General features: G+C 37.4%; 1 protein-coding gene across 1 annotated transcript in view; it reads right to left on the bottom strand.

The window, feature by feature from the left end:
- Window positions 1–23,275, bottom strand: part of prex2 (phosphatidylinositol-3,4,5-trisphosphate-dependent Rac exchange factor 2) — a 155,281-nt gene that overhangs the window by 35,372 nt on the left and 96,634 nt on the right. Inside the window, exons 26-34 of the mRNA XM_088918835.1 lie at window positions 18,531–18,710; window positions 17,363–17,457; window positions 15,463–15,545; window positions 14,187–14,277; window positions 10,584–10,712; window positions 7,320–7,361; window positions 4,270–4,487; window positions 841–943; window positions 61–204 (exon numbers count right to left, since the gene is read on the bottom strand). Coding sequence (XP_088774961.1) covers window positions 61–204; window positions 841–943; window positions 4,270–4,487; window positions 7,320–7,361; window positions 10,584–10,712; window positions 14,187–14,277; window positions 15,463–15,545; window positions 17,363–17,457; window positions 18,531–18,710 — 1,085 coding nt within the window. The remainder of the gene's footprint in view (window positions 1–60; window positions 205–840; window positions 944–4,269; window positions 4,488–7,319; window positions 7,362–10,583; window positions 10,713–14,186; window positions 14,278–15,462; window positions 15,546–17,362; window positions 17,458–18,530; window positions 18,711–23,275) is intronic.

The following is a 23,275-nucleotide window of genomic DNA, read 5'->3' on the forward strand; positions in this document are numbered from 1 at the left end:
ATCTTTGTATATGATTAATACACAGTAGAATTCCGTTCTATTCAATCGGGGATAACACACCCTGGGTGAAGAGGACTGGGTACACTTTGAATCCCCCGCCATTCTTAAGTCTTTGTGGAAGTTGGTTAAAGTTATAACTTTCAAGATAGAAGTAAACCTTCAGGGCCTGACGAGTCCCCTCCACCTGGTATGAGATAGGCATATCTGTGGAAGCGAACAGAGAAAGCTCTTATTAAAACAGGCTCACAAGTCTGTCACTGGCAAGATTCAGAGGCACACACACGATAGTGGAAATTCACAGGACATAATGCTTAGTTCTTCCCAACCAGTCTTCCTGTCATTTCTGTATCAATACAGTAAAACCTCAATATTCAAAAGTTCTACATTCACAAATGTGCCTAACTGCAGAAAATTTTAAGTGACCACTTTATCAGCATTTGCAGACCAAAACGGCTGCTTTGATCACTCTCACTCGGCCTGTGTAGGTCTCTGTAGTAAAGGCATAGCTTGGTTAACAAAGAAGATGTTTACGTAGAAGTACAGTACATCATGGGTTATGCTTTAGTTATTCAGGAATGTCTTAGATGAGTTGAGTGTAGACCAGTAATCAGAGCCTGTATATGACTCAGTGTTGTGTTACAAAAAAAAAAGAAAATTTATTTTCAATATAAATGGTTAATCCCAAACTGAAATACTGGAATGAACTACATTCTGCAGGGCAACGCATAACCACAATCTCTCAAAAGTAAGGGAAGTTTATATTATTGCATTTCAAATGGCTATTTTTCATGATAAATTATGTGATTTAACAGTGAGATTCATCTTAAGGTTCGTACATACTTGCCACCAATGGTTCCCCTTCAAACTGTCGAAAGTAGAAAGTCACCTTTTCAAGGTCTATTAGGGCCACCTGTGTGTCTTCCAACATAGCCTGCTCATCCATCTAAAGGCACAATACAAGCACAGTCAAGCTCCCTTCACCTTTAGATTGAGCTACTTTGTATATTTTGAACACAAAAGATCGGAGCAAAATGCACAAGTGAGGATGCAAAGACATTTCTTTCAGTATTCCATTTAGTTTATACATTAATGTGATGTGATGTGAAATACATTATTCATAAAGTAAATGTACACTAAAGGAAATGGTACAGACATTTATTCTTGCATAATTATACAGTACCTTGAAGGCCATAAGCAAAATTAAAATGCTGCAACAAAATCTTGGGCTCAACGACAACCATTTTTTCTATACATAAATGTTGAGTTCTTTGGTAATAAATAAACAGAATGAGCCTGTGGTAGAATATAGCCTATTGCTAGTAATAGAAAATGTCATCTTAAAATTAGTTTATCTTTCTAAAATTATACTGTACATGCAATGATATTTGGGCTCATGATACTGTTTGAAATATCAATACAGGTTTAACCTTCAGAGTTGGGAATTTATATTCTTAACTCTCACTTAAATCATAATGTGACACACATTAAGTACTGGGTTTGTCATTTGCTTGTCGCTGATAGGTTAAAGTCTGCATTTAATCCAGATCTTAACGGTTACTATAAAAGCTGCAACACTGCAGTAGGCCAACCTTGATATACTGCATACACCAATGTGGTCTTTATTTTATATTCAGGGTCAGATTCTAATTATTGATCACAAAAAAAACATTATAGGACACATAATTTGTTTATCGAATTAGTCAGATACCAAACACTTCTGAAGGACTATTTTTCCATGCGTGAAGTAAATGATCAATATTAAGGTGTTTAAAAATTCTCTAGCGTTACATCTCAAATGTAATATCCTGGCATATGATGAGATGCTAATTGGTTTTTATGTTTACACGAGAGAAAGATTGCTGTTTACCTCAAAATTACCATTAAAAAAACAATGCTTAGAAGAACTGATTGCCTGATCTCTTATTTTCTACAGAACCAATTCACTGGTTTGACTATTGCTTTGACTGAGTCAGTTTGGACATGCAAGGATTTGAAGCACTGTTGCCCACTTTGTCCCAAGGGTGTAAATGGTATCAGTCTTTGCAGGATCAGGGTTCCCATTCACAACCATCCCCATCCCTATTATCCCATCCCATCCATATGCCTTGGATATGCACACTGCATGGAGAATGCACACCATAGCCTGCAGCGACTGAGAGTCAGCAAACACGTGGCAGCAAAGCCTATACTGGTAGAGACTGGAAGTCTGTAAGCAGTGTAAGAAAAAATAGCTCTGGCTGAAAGTGAGGTAGTGAGGTATGACTTGCTACAACAGAATGGATGAGAACAGATTCTACATGGAACTGCGTGGAACTGCCAGAAGGGGAAAAATGAGCCTAAGTGATGTCCTGAGAGCACATGGTGTGCATGAGAGGCAGCTAGAGGAAGCTTGAAGAGAGAGGACACTGCACCAGTTGGACGCCATGGGTGGGGGGTAAAGAGCGGGAACCCATTGACCTGCAATCAAGATAATAGGGATGGGGATGGTTGTGAATGGGAACCCTGATCCTAAAGGGACAACAAAAAGGAGGACTGGGAAAGGGGGAGAGATGAGACAACAATGACAGGCCGGGAGCATAGGTGCAGTAGGTTGGACGCACAACCAGAAATGGAGGGAGAGGGGAAAGAGTGGGAGTGAGCAAATGTGCAGAGATTGCAGAAAAGGAGAGAAGAAGGGTAATGGGAAAGGAAGTGGACAAAGTTGTTACAGAGATCCAAGGAGGGTTGATGACATTAAGTTTACTGGAAGAAAGAGACACATCGTGGCAGGTGCAGGCAGCTGCATGTTTTCCATGGAGAGGCTGAGGTTGAAGAGCTGACTGTTTCACAAAAGCCAGAAAAGGCCAAGAACCACAGGGAGAGGTGCAATCTGCAGATCTAGCAATGCTGAGTAAGAGAGATTTCTGCCACTGACAAGACCGGAAATCTGAGGGCTAGAAAAGATGGGGGAAAAGGGTTGCACACCAGGAGAATATACAAGTATGTAAGAAAGCAGAAGTGTGATATAACAATTTGACATTATCTTGAACTTCGGTTTAACGATTCCATTTGATCAAAATATGCAGGATATGCATCTGAAGATACCTTTGTTGGTATCTTGGTATTTTAACAAAAAACATCAAACTCAAACATCATGAAAAACATCATAGCCAATTTAAACTGGAGCATGAAGAAACCTTAAGATTCAAGTCTAGAAAAACATCCCTGAACCATACAACACAAATTTAATTATTTATGTCTGATGGCTGTTATGGCACACCTCCTGAGAATTAGTACTTTAATATTGTCCCTCAGTATGACTGTAACAGTAGTGTGTTATAAATATTTACATGTAAACTACAGAGAATTTTACATTGTCACAAAACTGTAATCATTTTTAAAGCACAGGTTTAATATCACTGAATAGTACTGATCTTGTTTGAGATATTTATTAATGTAAAACAAATCCTGATAGTGCTGCCTCCCCATCAAAAAGGGAGAGCAGCACTTGTTCTTAAGTTAGACTTTCAAAACTGTGTCCACTTAAGTTAGGATAAGGATATTGGCTGTGAATAAGGATCAATTCTGGTTAATACTATTTTAAAGCACAATCCCTCCTTCTAATAATATTAAGTTCCTTAGCTGTTAATGTTTGAATACAGAAATACAGAGGCTCAGTAAATCATTGTTCCAGAGGGGGGATTATAGGGGACATACAGTAGCAACCTTTTTGCAAACATTAAGTTTGGGTTAAGAATATTGGACAGGTGAAAAGAAAACATTTATCAAAGGAAGAAATTATTAAGAAACTGTCACAGAGGAATCAGGAAGAATAAGGAAAAAATATGAATTAAATGCTACTCTATTGTTCTTTTAAGCCTTGGTCATGTTAATTGCTTAATGTATCATGCAGAGAAGGGCTTTATTATTTAAACATAATCCTCATTATACTGCGAAACAAAGCTTTTTTTTTATGAAACACAATGAGATGTTTGTTTTGAATCCAAATGAAGTCTGCATAGAGTACTTAGTAAAACCTTAAACTAAAATGCTACAGTACCAAAGCACTGCAACTTTCCAACAGACCTCAGGCAACATACAGTACTGTATATAATACTTTCCAAGAAACATAAAAGCAAGATCCATGTATTTGCAGGTGTTACTCCAAGATGTTTAAACATCAGATACTGTCCAACAGACTGTGTGCAAAGTTCTGTGTTCAAATCCAGTTAGTCAGGCTACTGGATTGCATATGCTGCTTGGATGCACAACATCAGCCAAGCTTCTTACCAGATTGGGGGACAGCAGTGATTGGAAGTGGAACAGCAGGCCTGCACTGGCTATCTGCTCCAGCCACCTTTTGCTGGCCTCCTGAGTTTCTGTTTCATACTCCTTGCTGGTGTTGTGTGTCTGATTCAGGACCGCCACTAGCTGCTCTGAAAACGCACAGACTGCAGCCACCAGGCTCTGGCAGAATACCATATCTCGTCTCAGCTGAATCTCAGAGTCTACAGATGGAAAGCAGAGCAGGTCATCAGGAACAAATGCAACACAAAGCAGATTTAAAACCATGTTGGTGTTTTAATTAAACCATTCGCTTTCAGCCAGAGGCTGAAACGCTACAGCACATTTAAGTCCATATCTGACAATCGAAAAATATTAAATAAATGTATAGTTTTCATAATTTTAAATATTTTAAACTTTTTATAACTGTTTTCAGAACTGGATCCGCAACACACATGGTTTTTAGAGAATTAAAAAACATCATATACTTCTTCTGGTCATTTCGGACACAAACCTTTGACTAAAACGTTAATGTAATTTATGAAATATTACATTAATATTTGTAGTATGCAGTAGTGCATAGGAATGTGGTGTTTCTGGGCAGTGTAGCAACAATTTTACATGAACCCACAAAAGTTTTATTATGACATGCAAAATATTTGACTTCCAAATGCAGAATCAATATGAGGCTCTTACAGTACATATGATCCCTTGACTTAACCAATTGACTTAAAGTTGACTTCATTTATTTTCCTAGTACAAACAACAACAAGATTTATTCTTTTCACATGTTTTCACAGCAGGATTATTGATTTGTCATAGCTGTGCTCTATCAAAGGAAAGGATCATTACAAGTAGACAGACTTTACCGTTAACTGAGAAAAGGAACTGAAGTCATCAGCACGATGAAAAGGATCATAAACTCAAAGTTCCAAGAGCAAGAGGTAAAGAATTTTTTTCCTACCACATATCCATTGTTTTGCTTTTTCATGTTATTAAATGAATCCAGTTTAACTGAAGTAATGTGGAAAAAAAGACCAAATACCCAAAGAATGAATTTCACAAAAATGATTTCTATGTCCCAATTTCTACCTGATTTTAGATTCTGAGAATTCTGAGGACAATGACCATGCCCATTGAACTTAAAAACTGAATGTCGGGCTTCATTGTGAAATGGTTCATTCATATAAATGGTTTCCATGCAGTCCAATGTATTCAAGACCACGGTGATGGGGAACTGGGGAATCTGATGGCAGAACCACATTCCTCATAAAGCAGTGGAGAATGACCTGCTGCCCTTTTCCACCTGACAAACTGGAAGAAGACAACTGCTCAGGTGACAATTTAAAAACCTGTGGTAAATTCCACAGATCTGTTGACATCTGCTGTACAGGTAAGAGAGCAAATCTTCAAGGTAGTGACCAAATGACTGGCCCGTGGACATTGTTTTGGGAGTTTTAGTGTTAAAAGACATTTTTGGTTTTGATGACAGTAAGTAGCTTAGCTGCCTTGTTATTTCAAGGAGAGTTTGGTTAGAGCTTGAAAGGAGCTACTGTAAGTTCTATTGCCTTGTGTCCAACTACTAAAAGGAGATCACTACCACATCGCACCACGCCTCTAGCTGTGGCACAATGATGGAAGACCTGCAAGTAAAACCAGACTGCTGCTGTATGAACCACAATTTCTAATCATGGTATGGTAGCTTAGGACACCTTGAAGTGGACTACTTGGTCATCAAAGAGTGTTTTAATCTCAGTGTTTTGGGCTTAAACAATCTCGCCTACCAGAAGTCTCCACCTTAAGCCTCTGAATTAAATTTGCGATGTAATTTCTCCCTTCTTCACCTGATCCATTTAGTAAAGGGGTGCATAACAGCTGATGCACTTCACCCAAGCATGTGCTGCACTTTAGTGGTGGATGAGGTGGGAAGAAAAGTGCATTCTCTTATTTCCAGCCTTTTACTATCTTAAAGACTGATGGAAAATACATTAAAGAGGTAAAAAGGTAGGGGGATTGTGCTTCTACATTTGTGACTTGTTATGCTGTAGTGGTGTAATTTGTCTAGGAGGTGCATTCAGTCTTTAGAAGCTAGATTCTACATCCAAGGAAACCTACATTGGTACTCAAGGCATTGTACCTTAGCAATCAGAATGAAGTACCAAGAGTATAACAAGTGTTTCAGTTATGAGTCAATAACCATAGCCACTACACAACACTGCAACTAAAAGAAATGCCACCATAAGCACAGCAATAAAATAAAAGCAACACATGCATGTACTGTATCACATTTAACCACAGCTGGAGACATTTAAACTGACATTTTAGTTGTGTGTTCCCCAAACACATGCTATAAACTAAGCGCTGTACAGCACCATCATATGATACAATAATACTTTTTTGTCAGATTTCTCAGAAATTTGTTTTGCATCCAAGCAGCTACAGTATGAGTCTTACAAAAACAACACAAACATAAACATTACATTAAAATAAATATAATGTTACTGTACATAAAAGAGATCAACCCCTACTTAGTCATTATGCACATTGCCTACAGGAATCCACATAGTTTTCCAGAACCTAAACTTTAATTCCCCCATAATCACTCTTAAGCCCCTGTAATTGCACAATACCTACTTGTTTTTGCATCATAAGAAAGAAAACATGAAAGTTAACAAGAACAAGATTGGTCTAAAAGAGCAACCCCATCCTCTCTTCTGGTACAATCACCAGCTTCTGAAAGACAAACCACGTACCTCGCCTTCCTTATTTATTTACAGTACAGGCTATGGGTGGCAATAACTTCAATGGTAATGTAAATGTGTGGTCGAAATACAAATGGGTATACAACTGTGGCTGTGTTTTTTTAGCAAAAACTGCTAAAAGTTCTTAAACAGCAAACATTTTGTTTTCCAATATATTCACCTTTATATTTAAAGGTGGCGTGATGTTTTGTGAGACCACATGCAGATAAAAAGACACCAGATCAGCAATAGATGTAGAGTGCAACTTTAGGAGGGTCTCCTGTGCTTTTTAATGGGAGAAACACTGACACTGACCTGTATACTGAAGTAGAACCAACAGCAATCGTGCCTTCACCTCTGAAATACACACAAGAAAACAATTTGGTTCAAGTTAAAAAAGAAACAGCTAATGCAATCAAATGATCAAATGATCAAATTAGATGTAATCAAATGTCTGATTCACATTGCCAGACTCAGATTACAAACCTGGTACTGTATGTGACAGGAGGTTTTTTTGCATTTGCCTTCTACCCAATACAATGTCATCATCAAGTACCTGGTTAGCAATTTGTGGCTGGGACTGTAGGTGGGTCAAAGTTGTGATTTAATCTGACACTTATGTTTATGTACTGTAACTTCCTGAACTGAAATCCCAAATAAAAACAGCTATTTCATGGCAAGACTTTTGATGGCATTGGGTTCTCCAATATTATTTGTTTTCCTTGGATAGGGTTAACCTCATTTTTTCACGTGCTTAAAGAGACCAGAATAGCAATCCAGTTTGTATATAGAATAAATAATAACCAAATGGCACTGTGCTGCTTCTAAGAAACCTATAATTCAAATCAAATCTCTTCTTGGTAATACTAAGCTTATCTTTAGTTCTCTGTTCAATTACCAGCTTTTCCACTGTGGAAAATCTTCCCTTAAAATCTTCTCTTGTGTAATTAAGCCAATAATTTACCACCATTGTACTTTTTACATCAAATCCACAAAATTATTCAGAAATTAACCTATAATTCACTCTAAGTAATGGTCTCTGCTAAGGTGGTGTTAGTAGCAGTCATAATCATAGTATAGATAGATGCTTTATTGTCCACTGCTGTAGAAATTTGTCTTCGGCTTCTCCCTCAGAAGTACAAAACACACAAGCAAAACATAAGAGTCACATACTGTTAAATCACAACAACAGTATGTGATACATAAATAGATGGATAAATAAATATTTAGAGGGGAGACTACATTTACATACCTTCATTAAGTAGTTTTATTACAAGGGGACAAAGGACTTCTTATTAATGTTTTTTTTTATTTGAATTTGGTACCCTTTACCGTCTTTCTGATGGGAGTATTAGGAATTGGGAATGGAGTGGGTGTGTGGAGTCAGCTGTGATGTTACTGGGCATTCTGAGAACTGTATTATAATGTAAGTTGCAGAGCTGGGGCTGCTGTTTCCCAGTTATTTTTCCTGCCACTTTCACAATCCTGGACAGTTTGGTTTTGCTTTTCAACCCCAGGTTTCCATACTTGACTGGTATGGCACAATCATGTTAAATGCCAAATGCTCTCAACAAGGCTTTTATATGTAAGTAAGATGAGAACTTCAAATATTGAAGCTAATTTTCAAAAATAGTGTAGATATACATCACTTTATAGAGTAATGATATTTTATAGAGGAAATAAGACATTGTTAGAATCAAATCTCTATAGACGACAACAAGTACCAGGAAAAAATGTTAAAAGCCACACTGCAACATAGCACCCACAACACAATAAAGAGTTTAAGGAGCTGTGTACAGTATATTAACAGTGACAGCAGGGAACAATAATCATCCAGCTTGGCTGTTGTCACAAAATTACACTGCTTCATTTTCTCTCTCTCCCAGTTGCTTCAGTGCACTAATTTCAGGAAACTGACTATAAGGCAATATTTTTATTCCATGCTGAAAAGAGAAGAAAGAAAAAACAACGTTTAAACCTGAAGAAGACTCCATGGTCGAAACTTTGTGTTTTCTTTCTTCTCTTTTCAGCAGGGAATAAACCTATTACTTGTTCCTTTGCAGCCTATGCACGCTGATGCAGCTACCCACCTGAACTAGTATAAGGCAATATTGCTCTCTAAATATATTTGAGACCTGCTGTACTTTATTGAAAATTAACTGAGTATATCTTAAAGGGGAAGGTCAAATAATTGTATTTACAGTATCAACATGACTACAAACAGCATAACTTCAAAAGACAATAGCAAAGACTGGTCTCCTGAAAAGAGAACTGACTGGAAATATGAGATGATTTAATACGTGCAGTTTTAAGATGAGCATTCCCTCCAAGAATTGCAGCACATGGAAAACAAAAATAGGAATCTGTTCTTTTGCACTTTTTTTTGTGCCACTGAAAAGAAGATGTTCTTTTCAGGTTCCATCATACTTTACTTTTAAACATTATACATATGACTCTCAAAGCATATTAGTTCTTTCATTGTTATACTGTATTCCCTTTGATAGCAGCTACTGCATAAAAAAAATTAGCTTGTGAGTTTGGCTGCTATTTAATTTGATTTTCTTTAGAACTAATTCAGTACAGATACATAGATTGAATCTGAATCAGGCAAGTGATCTACAAAACATTTCCCCACAGTTCAGTGTGACCCCTTGTGTATACTCACTTAATTCCTCTACCATAAAAGAACATAACAAAAGTTACAAAAGACGGGTGACCATTCAGCCCATTTGGTAGTCAGTAATGAGGATGAGTTCCAAAATGTATTTGTTGCATTTTAATGCTTCTTGGTATACCTGTAGTTCACAAACTATGACGCACTATATGGAACCTTGTGCCAAAATACCATCTGTTAACGGCAATCAATTTAATCATATGATTGATTAAAAAAACATTGTTATAAAATTTTAGAACTGCACTCTGTTCTTTTAAAAATATCCTGTCCCTTCAAGGACACTGGCATACAGTACATTCCCTCAAAATTCAAATTTAATCAAAACCACATGAAAAACAAATTGTTTCTTCCCCTATACAGGCCCTGCTTTCTGAATACAATTATTGTAGAAAAACAATGCAGTTATTTTTAATATAGATCTTAAGACACTATAAATAACCATGAATAGATTTGCAACGAAATACAGTATAATAAAATAAAACTTTCAGAGTGGAAAAAAAATAAAATGAAGACATGTATCATGTAGAAAATACAACACTTTAATGTTATGAGTTGCAGAAATGCCAATGAATGCTTGGCATGATCCCCACTGAATAATTCCTCATCGTTCAGCTGAAACCAAACAGTGCTCAGCTACTGTATATGATCTGATCCCTCTCTTTTGCTATTTGAGCCTTTTCTCAGAAAGCTATCCCTAAAAAATGGATTAAAGACATCAATGAGGCAAGTGCCTTAGTGTCGGTCTAACTTGTATGAAAGTCTTTAAACTGCTAAACCAGTTTACTTTTCTTTACTCACATTAAAATGTGATTTATAACACCCAGAGACCCTCTTCTTAATAAAGGTCACCCTTCGAGTGGTTTAGAAATTTGTTGTATTCGGCTGAATGTATTCTTGGAACTGACCTTCAACAAACTTGGCGATGGTCTGCGTTAGGCTCTGGACACTGCTGGGGAGATTCCAGGGATCCTGTTTGATGTGAAGCCGGAGTTTCTTGGTGCAGTTGACCTTAGGCTCCATTTCTTGCTGGAATTCTGTGCAAAACACATCACCCGATAGCAAAGGTTCATAAGAACAGCCATGATTTTTTGGCCAAGATGAGGCAGCACTCATGAACCGCTTCTCAATACATTTGTTTCAATTACTACTGTTCTTATGTCTATTTCCGATAGACAGTTCTTAATTCTTCCATTATCATACTGCTCAGCCCACTAATGGTGTACCAGTCACCACCCTCTTAATTGTAGGTTTGCTCAGTGAATCCACAACGAAACTGAACAAATGGTTCAAGTCCTGTTACTCTAAATGCCATTTTTATATCTTCTTGCATAATTAATAAAAAGGTGTATTATGATGATGCCAAACACACTGATTAGTGCAGAACATATGATAATTAGTTGTTTGCTGAACAGCAAAGGAGATGTTGTAGGAAAAAAGGTTTGTTTCACTCTTTCCACTAAGAGATATGAATGTACTTCTGTTTTTTTTACTTGTAGGTCCTTTGAAGCCTGGCTCTCAGTGGCATGAACCACAAGTCCTTTTTCAATTATTGCTGTTTTCATGGAAATGAGAGTAATTTAGCACATCGTCCTAACAACGTTGGGGCCCCGAGTTCAAATCCTGGTATGCTGTCTGCGTAGAATTTGTACGTTCTCCTTGTGTTCGCATGGATTTCCTCCAGATACTCCAGTTTCCTCCCACAATTCAAAGATATCCTGGTGGATTAATTGGCTTCTAGAAAACTAGGTACTGGTTTGAATATGTGTGTTTGTGTCTGTGTGTGCCTTGAAATGGACTGGTATAACGTCCAGGGTGTATCCTGCCTTGTGCTGAGATAGGCTCCAGAACTCTCATAAAGCCAGTATTGGATAAAGTGGTTTGGAAATGAATGAATGAATGAATGGATGAGAGTAATTTAGTGAGAGCAATGACGGAATGCAGGCAACTCAGGTTTAAAATATTCTAAGGATTAACATGACCCCAATGCCACATTAAAATGGTTCTAAAGTTATGAGCTTCATAAAAATTAAAAGACCCTATCAGACAGAGAGTCAGTATTGTACCGCGCTCTCCTTCTGGTGTCTCTCAGTCTGGGGCTATATATTTCCGGGTCACTTATTCCTCCTCGCTCAGCATTGACGTTCGGATGTCCTGAGACCCACCTAGCACCAGGCTGCCGCTCCGTCCGTGGCCTGAGGGCATAGGTTTCTATACGACACTTCCTGAACTCCTGCACTGCTGAGCCCGGGCTAACCCCCGTCCCGCCACTACGCATGGGGTCTTTTTCCGCTCTCCCTTCGGACATCCGTGACACAGGCACACGGGTTTTGGCAAATTCGTCTCCTCTTATTCTTTATTACTAGAATCTGGCAACAGCACAGCACACTGAACACTGCAGACTTTTCACTTAGGTAACCTGCAATATATTCTCTGCAGGTGACCTTACCAAGATAAAGGGACTGTATCTGCTCATGAGATTACCTTTAAGGCCTGTTTAAACTATTTTTAAAAAATCAGTTTTTAGATTAAATCCATTTGGGAGGTTAGACAAAAACATAAAACAGATTCAATAAGCTGTGAAATCTGCTGCAAGAGACAGAGAGAACATGCAGAGGATTAAGTTATCTCAACACATGGGCTAATTTATAAAGCTCTCATCTTGCCAGTACAGCACTGGCAATTTAATAAAGTTCTCGAGAAAATGTAGTGCCCGTAAACTTTGTTCATTTATCGATGAAGAATGGAGAAAAAGACCACACAGTTAGGGTAACGCTGAAATGTAGAAGCCTTTGTAAGTTTGCTGTTGTTATACATTAATTCCCAACTATATACTGTATTACCAGTGTTTTCCTTATGTAGTTAAAGTACGTCCAATAGATAAAGCTGAAATCCCTTAAACAATATCCTCTGAAATACAAGTTGTATACAGAAATGGAGGAAAATCATTGTAAAACTTAACGTGAATGAGATTCAGAAATATCATCATAACTGTTATATAAAAAATACACAACACCCAATATAGCTATTTGCATTACAGAAGAATTCAGCCAACCAGAGGGAGACATGAGTCAAGTGAAAATCATCTTTATAACCACCCTTTAGCTAGTTGTGTTTAGTTGTTAACACCCTTTAAAGGAAAGCACCTTTAAAGGACTTGAGAGCTGACAAGCAATTTCTGCATATAACAGAGGTCCTGGTATGTTTATGTGAAATTATATTTTGCTATATGCTCGTGTTGTGTTATGAATGGTTATGACTGTGTGTATATGTTTACCCTATACAAGAACCAATAGTCATCAAGTCATCAAACACAATCTGCATTTCTAGTCCAAATGATACCCAGTCTTGTCCAAAGCTCTGTCATGCTTGTTTTGAACTTTGAACTTGTTTAGGCCAGATGCAGTGTTAAAGTGCCTATTGTCCTTTCAGGTGTGACAGAATTGCAATATTCTGAGACAAGATATAATTAATAATTTTTCCACGTCCTGAAACATTTAGAATGCATCTTTACTCCCTTTGAATCAAATTTCTGCCAAACAATTTGTTTTAAATTTCAGATTAATAAAATTAATCAATTATCACCTGTTAAAGAAGACTTAAATAGTCTTTAGAATGTTTGTTTTTTACTTTCTGGTTTGTTTTCCACAACTCTTGCAAACAACAAGATAAAGAACAAAAATATTAAATTGCCTGAATACTGTGTACCAAACAGATTAAAATTAAAAATATATTTATCCAGGTGCAAAACTAGATAACATATTTTCTTATTAGAAAATCTGCTTATAAATAACTTCTAAAGTTGAAGAGTATAAAGTAATATAACGTTTACAGTAAACAATTATGTTTGACATTTGAAACAAATACATTTTCTGTTCATCTTCATTTCTTCTATTATTTATGTCCAATGTAAGTATCTATTGGTTGTTATCTGAACAATGTGTTTCCTCACTGGACCACAATAAGTTCTGAAATACACAAAGAAGAAAAGAAGGTCTACGAAGGATATGTACATTCCTTTTATGTAGGTCATATTCTTTAAACTTCTGTTTCTGTAGCATAAATTATAAAAATCAGGCTTCATTTTAGAAGCAGCTCAATAAATCTAAACATCCGCTTTCATTTGCAGGCTTTTTTTAGAAGTCTAATTCCATCAGAAGTGAGGGACTTTTATTTTTTTTTATTTGGAGGAAGACCGCTGTTTCCAAAGTGGAATTTTTTTTAGCACAGAGAGTACCTTATTTTGAAGTACAAACATTTTTATCTAAAAAGAGCTAGCCATTTTGAAATCGTATAGCCAACAACTCAGACAAACACGTCAGAGGCTATTGTCTGCAGCTGTGCTGGTTCTTCATATTTATCTTTAGATTTTTACCTTACAGAAGAGAAAAGGTGGGGGAGCCCGTTTGAATAAATGAATAAATTTAACATTTTGAATGGTGATGCATGTATAGAAAAAATGTTATTTGAGTTACCATATCTCTGAAAACAGGTGTCTGCTGGCATTTTACCTTGTAGGCCTCGGCCTGGAGTGAAGCACTTTGTTTGCTCAAAGACTCGAGCTACAACTGCACCCTTCAGTAGACTCATTATAGACTCAACCTGGGAAGCAAGCAAAATGGGAGATTCAGAAGTTCGGTCTAATTTTAATATCGACAAAATGTGACGATAAAAATACAGTAATTTCCTCAGTCTCTTGGCTGAAGATCAGCACTGTCACAACCCTAACTCACTTATGAAGAATGAGCCAGGGAGGCAGCTGCAATGATGAAGTTGGGGTGGAGGGAGGGGAGCTAGAAAAGATGTGCGCAGAGTTGTGTGCAGCCAGGGAGTATACTGTATGTAGGGGAACGGAAGTGCAACATTAGAATTTGACCTCTTCCCAAACTTAAATAAACACCATTTGGGGCTGAAACAGATTGATTTTAAATCTTTAGATCATGTTGAAATTGTTTACAAATGCAACAAATTTTAAAATACAATAATCAATCGCATTTTAAAAATTAATCTAGGTCAAAGCTAGAACATGAGTTTCAATTAAAAAGTGTCTCTAGCATCCTATTTTCTTGCAAGAGACTCAGGTGCTGACAGGGGCAGATGGGCTAGAAACACCAAACTGAGCTTCTCTTGTTTAACGCAGGAGCTGCAGATATCCAACCCAGAGTTCAGAAATGAAAATAATTAATGTGGTTTATTGGAGATGAAAAAATGATTACTTGGAATTCCCATAAAACAAAAATTAGAAGATGACCAAAAACATTTAGCTCCATGTTATGGTTAAATATTTTATTGCCAATTGAAAAATGTCCTTGTTAAATGTTTTCAAAGCAAATATTTATGGGCCCCAGGACACAGAGAGCATGAAACGAGTGTTCATTCTTTCTATTTCCAATAAAAGTTTATCTAAAATTCAAATAGAAAATTTTAGGTCTCTAGTCATCATAGAAACAGAGGTAAAAGGTATTTAGAATAATCTAACAGATTTTGGCTTGAGGTAAAAAAAGATATCACTTTGGATATTGCACAATATCTTACTATTTTCGGCAAATAATAAAAAATACAATTAATGTAATGGTTTTATCTTAAAATGATATTGAGGCTAGGTTGGAGCATTGTTAAATGCAAAGGAGGTACCACAACTCCAACATATTTACAATTTAAATGTTAAATATTTAAAGTGTGAAACTTGAGGAATGTGTCTGTCAATATTTTTTAATTGTATGCCATTATAAAAAAATGGCTTATAACTACTATATTCTCAATGAAAACACTCAATAATACACATACCTGGCTAAAGAGATGTTCTAGAAATCCGTGTAATTTCTTTTGTTTGTCGTGAGAAATCCATACGTTGACCGGCAACTCATCTCCTTTTAGAAGACAGTGAACAAACGATTTTTTAGGTACACAATGACCAAGACAGCACCTTAAAGAGTCACTTAGTTGGTTAACTAACAATACACTACTACAGCATCCAAAGTCACACTCAATAAGCTCATCTAAGATTTTAAAGGGTTGGAGTTGCTCTTTTTTCCCAGCTATTTTAATGGCAACATACTTGTAGAAAGATTCACAGCTCAGTTGCTCCCAGCACTGGCTATCATGATGTCAGCGTGGGACAGTGTTATTGATGAAGTACCACTGTGGTGTACAGTAATGTTCTGGAAGGTTCTGGTCTATTGTCCTTCGCTATACTTGGTACTGCACTTTATTTTGTGATATTTTTTATTCTCTGTATTTTATAATATATTAGCAGGGATTATGCAAATGTTACGCAACCTCAGGGTTGGAGCTTAAATTTGATAAATCAAAACAATTTTTTTCAGTGATACATTAAATAGGGCATTTGGCTATCTGGTAAGATCAGAGCTCAGTTATTGTGTCACTGCACCCTTTAACATTCAATCTTAATGTCGGATTGAACCGGTATTGTCTGTGCTATTAACAGACTTCTAGATAATGAACCTACACTAAACTTAATAAATGATGACACCACTGTCATTATAACTGCAAATCAAAATAGAAATAACAGTTTATGGAAATGTTAAATTACACAAAGTGTACTATCCCTTAATATTATCAAAATGAACAGCAAATCAAGAATCATATAGTACAAGTGGAAACTTAGTTCATTTGAAACAAGGAACAGGATGCACTTAATTACACAAAGTGTTGTTGAAGCTGGCTTCCTTCAAGAAATGGCTGGAAGAGATACTTGGATCAACTTACTACTAAACTGACTAAATGGACTGAGTGGTTTCTTCCCATTTGTAACCCGTTTATGTTTTTTATGAGGCACACTGGGTTTCACTATTTAAAAAAAACAAACACTGAGAAACCCACCGAATGAAGGAAATAATGTAATATTTTATTTTTAATATAATTATTAAATATTTAATATTGAATTAAAAAATGAATTAGAGGCATATCATTTGCATACACAAATGTAATATGTGTTCTATTAAAAAAATAATGGATTAGGTAGTATAACCACTCCTAATATAAAAAAAAACACTTAATAATTAGTTTTTAAATTAAAATTGCTCTAGTCATGCCACATTTATTCTTTCAAAAGTTAGCATCTTGCAATAGAACAAATGTCAACTAAAAAGAGCTTTGTTATAATGGCAAATACTAGGAAAGAGTTGAAGATTTAGATATAGACACAAAAAGTAGCATATATATTCTTGTACATCAAGAATGTCCAATAAATAAAACTGTTCTAAATTCTGCATATATACTCTTTACAATAATCATTGGGATATTTAAAAAACTGAAATACTTTAAAAGAGCGGTAGTTAAGCCAGAAAGGTTTTCACTGACACCTTACCCTGATTCTCCTCACACATTTAATAAGCACAGTCTAATAAATCAGAGCTGAGAATAGAAGCTCCTCTCTAGTGTAATAAACACTCAGCATGCAAGAACACTGACAGGATGACTTTCAAAGCCTTTTATACCAACGCAACTCATTTTCAAACTTCACATCGACTCCAAATAACTCTGCTTTCATTAAATTTCATTTTTGTTTTCTATGCCTGTATTGAGTGGCACATGTAAGGGTTTAGGAAATGTGGATAACATCTGACTCAGGAACAAAGAAGCTCTGAAAATCATCCCGTCTCTCTTCAAAACTGGACCACTGGGTCCATTTCACCGACAGAGGGCTTCATTAGGAGGGCTTTACCTGAGTCCATCTCATCACTGTGGACGTATGAGCTGCAGTGGCTGCTGCAAATGCTAGTGAAGGAGGCTATTGAGTTCCTGTTACTGTTACAGTCACTGCAATGAAGGAAGAAAAAAACACATTCTGATATTCTGTGATTTCCCCCACCTTGCTGCAGAACAGTAAATACCGTAAATGTTTATGCTCCTGCAGTCAAACCACAGAGTAATCAGCTATATTATAAATTAATTTACTAAATGTGTAAAAGCACACACTCGTGTTTTTCACATGTGCATCTGTAACACGTTGTGCATTATTTAATCAAGAAATGTCTCAAAGGTCTATTTTTATACCTGACTTTCTTGAATGAGACATTATCTGAAACATACCAAGGACTCTAAAGGCATTCTATGATGTCAGTGAGAGGAGTGCTATGCCTCCAATCAGCTCTACCTCTCCTGTCAGGCACTGTGGAGCTTGCATTGTGTCAGACAAACAGAGAACTTCGCTCCTCTTCGTGACTCATTTTTACCCTGAGCTTTGCCCTGAGCTAGTGAGTACAAGAATAAGTCAAGGCTATTCTTAAAACAGCTAAAGACGCCTAAGTGGAGATGCTTTTAAAAAGGCATAGAAATAAGCAAAAGATTGATTGAATTATGAAAAGATAGATTTTTGGGGGGAGTGAGGGGGGTAGAACAGAAGAAATCCCACTTCCACATACGTAGACTGGAAGAAACAAATCTATTTGAATGTTTATCAGGCCAGTATAATATATACAAACTGCATATTTCCAGCTGATTGGGCATAGACCCACTGCATGATTTTAAAAGAAAAGGGGTGTAACCCCGGCATCCTGGCCAAAACCCCCCTGGCCTTTACCAGTCATGGCCTCCTAAGAATCTACGTCTATGAACTGGCTTCATCACTCTGTTCTCCTCCCCACTGAGAGCTGGTGTGTGGGGAGCATTCTGGCGCACTATGGCTGCCGTCGCATCATCCAGGTGGGGCTGCACACTGGTGGTGGTGGAGGGAAGTCCCCATTACCTGTAAAGCACTTTGAGTGGCGTGTCCAGAAAAGTGCTATACAAGTGAAGTGTAACGAATTATTATTATCGGTAGTAGAAGTAGTGTTAGCAGTAGTATTAGTATGATTATATCTTGTGCAGACAGGGCGTGGCTGCGGGGTTACCTATATGAGTCTCGGTTGCTGATGGTGTCGTGACCCGAGTCCTCCTGCTCGTCCCCGGCCACGTTGAAGCAGACCTTCTTGCCATTGCGCTCGCCCTTCTCGCTCTCGGCGTCGGCGGTGATGTAGGCCTCCGGCGTCTTCGCCTCCGTCGCTGGTGGGTGGGTGATGGAGGAGAGGAGGCTGCAAGAGAGGAACAGAAAAATGGACTTCGAAACGACACAGGATAAACCAGCAAATGAATGACTCAGCGACTTCTACTCCCACATTATTAACCGGGTACTTCACCTTATTTGCTCCCAGCTATCACAGGGGAGCATTTCCTGGGGGTAAAACAGTATAACCTGTTTACATGGAGATGTTAGGTAGTATTGGTTTTGCGAGCTAAGATAGTACCTAAACTACCACACTATGATTATCAGGAGAGATTTTCCACACTTCTCAAGACTCTCAGAAGTCTTTCTGACAATGCGACAAAATCTCATGGCGAGATCAGCTTCATCACTTTGACAAAGGATTCATCTTAGATATGTCAGCCCGCTGGTAACAAAGAAGACAGTATTTGGCGGACTGGCCAAAGAGGTGCGATAGACCAAGGAGATTTCCACTGTTACTATCACTAGGCGCGCCTTCATTTGGATGAGCATTGGGTTGGGAAGGCATCAGAACATCAGGGTGGTCCATTCTCAACTAACTCCTTTAATAACATCTCCAGGCTCCCCTGCAACACAACCAACTAAGGAGAATTGGCCATTGGCCAGACCAAATCGCTAAAGAGCGAATTCACGAATGTTAAAGTTACAGATGTCATGACCCTACTGTATATATAGTATTTACTGTAAATTAGCAGTTTGCATCTCAAAAGATCCAAAAGTACTTTACAAGTAATAATGGATTTCATAGAACCCTCTCCCCTGCACTGAGATTCAGTTCTTATCAAAGTGATGCGCAGCCATTTTGTGTCTGAGGCACATGGGAAACTAATGATGTTCTGAAACCCCAAATAACATATAGAGCTGTTCAAGCTCAGTCTGTAATTCAAGCAAAGGTGCTTCTACCAAGTACTAACTCAGGGGTGTGTACACTTATCCAATCCATTTTTCTAGGCTTTCATTTGTAATGACTTTTTAGAATGCCTGAGCATTTGTTTTTCACTTGGAGACTATGTGATACAATGTGTAAATAAAACTAAAATAGCATTTATATTTAATGTGTTGTGATTTTAGGCCACACAATAAGATAATTTGGAGAGGGTTGTACAAATCTAAAGAATGTCTGGTCTGTGTTTGCATTTTACTCTAAAGTCTTTGTTATGAACTGTACAGAGTGTACCTGACAAAACACACTGCACTGTAATGTGGTTAAGCATCATTAGTGAAAGTGAACAAAAACTGAAAGTTTATATTGGGCAAATTAATTTAATGAAGTGTTCACATATTCAAAACAGATGCTCTATATTCTAGGTTGCAATAATCTTTATACATCTGAAACCTACTAAATAATCCGGTGGCACTTCTGGTTGCAATAAAAAGTAATTATTATTTTCAGTATGTTTACAAGTCTGTAATTCAACCCCAGGCTCAGATGCAACTTACTCAACTGCTGCATGAAATAGACTCTTTTTCCGTATTGATGAAGAAAAATGTTATAAGGTATGATATTGATCCCTGCTTAAGGTTAAATGGAGATTTATAACATTATTCTGAGAATCAATTTTCAGCATAAAACATTCAATAATAACACATCATTTTAAAAACTAGAAATATCAGTGATCAGTCACCCAAACCCACCGTTGAGTGAACTGTTCTAATTGCACCTTACCACCAGGGACTTAGTAAGAGCCACAGTCCCTACCACCCCAGCTGCCACCCCATTTTAGGCATTACCTAAAATCCCATATTGTCTTCAACTTACCAACAAAATAAAACCTAAATCTGGAGACAATTCTGACACATCTTAAATGTTTTTTAAGAGTGTACTGTACATGTAGCCTATATTGCACATTTTTAAGTGTTGGCAAATATGCAGCAGATATCGTTCCCAGGCAGTTCAGTGAAAGATGCATGAGATGTGGCTCGGGGACATGATGACATCGCACACAGCTCAAGAGAAGGCAGAGGATGTCAGTTCAGCAGGTACGAGACAGTGAGAAGGTCAGGTTCAACATCAGCAATGAACAGACAGTGATAAATGTGCACTGATATTAAGATGCTTAATTCTGATAGTTGTACTCATGGTGTTTTAGTCTGATTTACTGTTTATAGATGTGAGTTACACATCATTAGGTAATATGGACATGGATAGACAACTCAGACTATGGGTGAACCATAACAGGCTAATTGACAATCCTTTGATATCACTGTTTGTTCTATCACTCCTAATTATACTTGCATTTCGGTGGACAAATGTAGACAATCAAGTGTATTATGTGTTTTAATAGTACATCTTAAAAATGCCACCATCATAGGCATCCCTGCCACCCCAATTATATAATCCCAGCTACACCACTGCTTATCATAAAACAAATTATCCAACAGTATTGTGCTGCCATTTGTTGTATTATCTAACATCACTATTAAATTCTTTTAACATACAGAATTAGAACATATGTATTTTCAACATATTTTAAATGCATCTTCACTGCATTTTAATAAGCAATTTTCTAAGATCCTGGTAGAATTTCGATACCCTATACTTAGAGAGACTGAGGCCACTGTGGTCTCTCTGTAGACTCTACAGTGGCAACTGTAAGAATGTAAAAATGTTAACACCATTCTGTCATTTTAAACAATCACATTCTTTTATATGAATAATGAAATCTCTTTACACCCCATCAGCGTGTTGCAAGGTTCTTCATACAGTAAGTCATGTTACCATGTGAAGCAGATTCGTGAGATTTGAAAAAGCATTTGCAGTTCTGTAATAACCACTTTGGGCAATTAACATAGAAAGAAGCTGGGAACCCACATTTTCAAGGGGATTAACTGCAGAAGAAAATATGTTAATGTCGACTCTGACACTTGAAAAGCATGCTAATCGAAGCATCCTGGGTGGTCAAAGAGCAGCTAGCAGCCTCACGATCCCAGTTCGAAGAGAGGTGCGATCAGATTAACAGTCCCAATAGCTCCAAAACACATGGGATCAAAAGACAAGCAACAACAGTCATCTGGCATCAGCAACTGAGAGCCTGAGACAAGGAAAGAGTCTGCAAGGAAAACGCCACAGCTGGCATACAGTACTTGGTGCTAGGGTGGATTCCTTGTCACATATGGAATATGTCATCCAGTCTCATTAGCACGAAGGAATTACAAATAAAACATGTAGCACAGCGTGCTGCAAATGTCTGTGTAAAAGAGCAAAACAAAAGACTGACAAAGTGACAAGTACTGTAATATCTTCTCAAATGAACACTCAGGAGGGAGCAGAGAAAAGGCCCCAACCACTTATGTACTGTAAGATGCCAGAGCTTCAGTCTACTGTATACTCATAACAACAAACTGCGTTAACACGTAACAAAAAGTGACCAGTTTGTCGAGATTCTCTTCACTGTCATAAAACCTAATTCAAATAAAAATCCTTCAAATAGTAACAATTGCAGCCAGGAACCCCCAGAGGCTCTCAGTCAGCACTCTGAAGATCAATAGCACTCCTGGGTTGTCTTCGAATTAATGTTCATCTTCACCTTGTACACTCATCACAGAAAGAAAATGAATGAAAGCCTTGGAAAACCTAATCGGCAGAATGCCACTCTCAGTACCATGATCTTATGGATTACCGTGCATGTTTATTGCTTTTTAACATTGGTGTGAACTGCTGCTGTCGGCATTCTTCGAACATTTGAAGGACAATGAAGCCATCACTGGTGCCTAGAGAATTCAGCTGTGGGCACAGCGAGGCCTTCAGAGAGGGGACTATTGATTGTTCTCAAGGGCAAAACCAGTTACACTCCAGGGCAGGCACTTAAGAAGCTTTGATTACTTTGGGTTGAACTGAGTGCGGACTCGGAGCTGGAACAGTTCAGTTTCACCAGCATGTAATCATAAACCAGATGAAAGTTCTTTCCGTAGCAATAAAGAAAAACATGGATTCAACCCAGCAAGTTCACAATGAGCCATCAATTGTCTAACTGGAACAGTTATCAACGATATCAACTCAGTGTTTCGATGATTCAACAGTAGTACACTAGAGGAAAAGGATGCCAGCTACGTTCGCAGGTTACCATTCCTATCAATTCACAGATTGTCTGATGTACTGTATGTCACATTTATTGTCCCAGCTGCACTAGAATATTCAAGCTCTTTTACCACATTTTACTTATTTCACTGGAGAAGTATCTCAGGCAGGATCACTCTGCACTTTATACTCCCATTAGCATTGACAAATTTTCCAAATGAAGAATAAACAAAAGTCCGTAAAAAACAAATTTTGCACATCAACTAAAGTATGAAAATATAAGGATGACACACAGCAAAATATTTTTTCGGGTTTGCTTATGTGACTCATGCATTATTACTGTGAGAGCAACAAATGTTTACCATTTAAACACAGAACATGTGTCTTACTTGCACTACTATATTCCTATGGTATGTGTAAAGCCCTCTGAAATTCACAGTTAAATCTGAATAGCTTGCTCAGCATATTTTAAAAAGTCTGGTGTGTCAATCAAACCACTACAGAGACATTTATCTGAATAGTAACGTATCAATACAACAGCTAACCACTCATTATAAAGCACCCTTACAATAGAA

The sequence above is a fragment of the Atractosteus spatula genome, chromosome 6, assembly GCF_055471065.1.
Source record: "Atractosteus spatula isolate fAtrSpa1 chromosome 6, fAtrSpa1.hap1, whole genome shotgun sequence".
NCBI classification, from domain to species: domain Eukaryota; kingdom Metazoa; phylum Chordata; class Actinopteri; order Semionotiformes; family Lepisosteidae; genus Atractosteus; species Atractosteus spatula.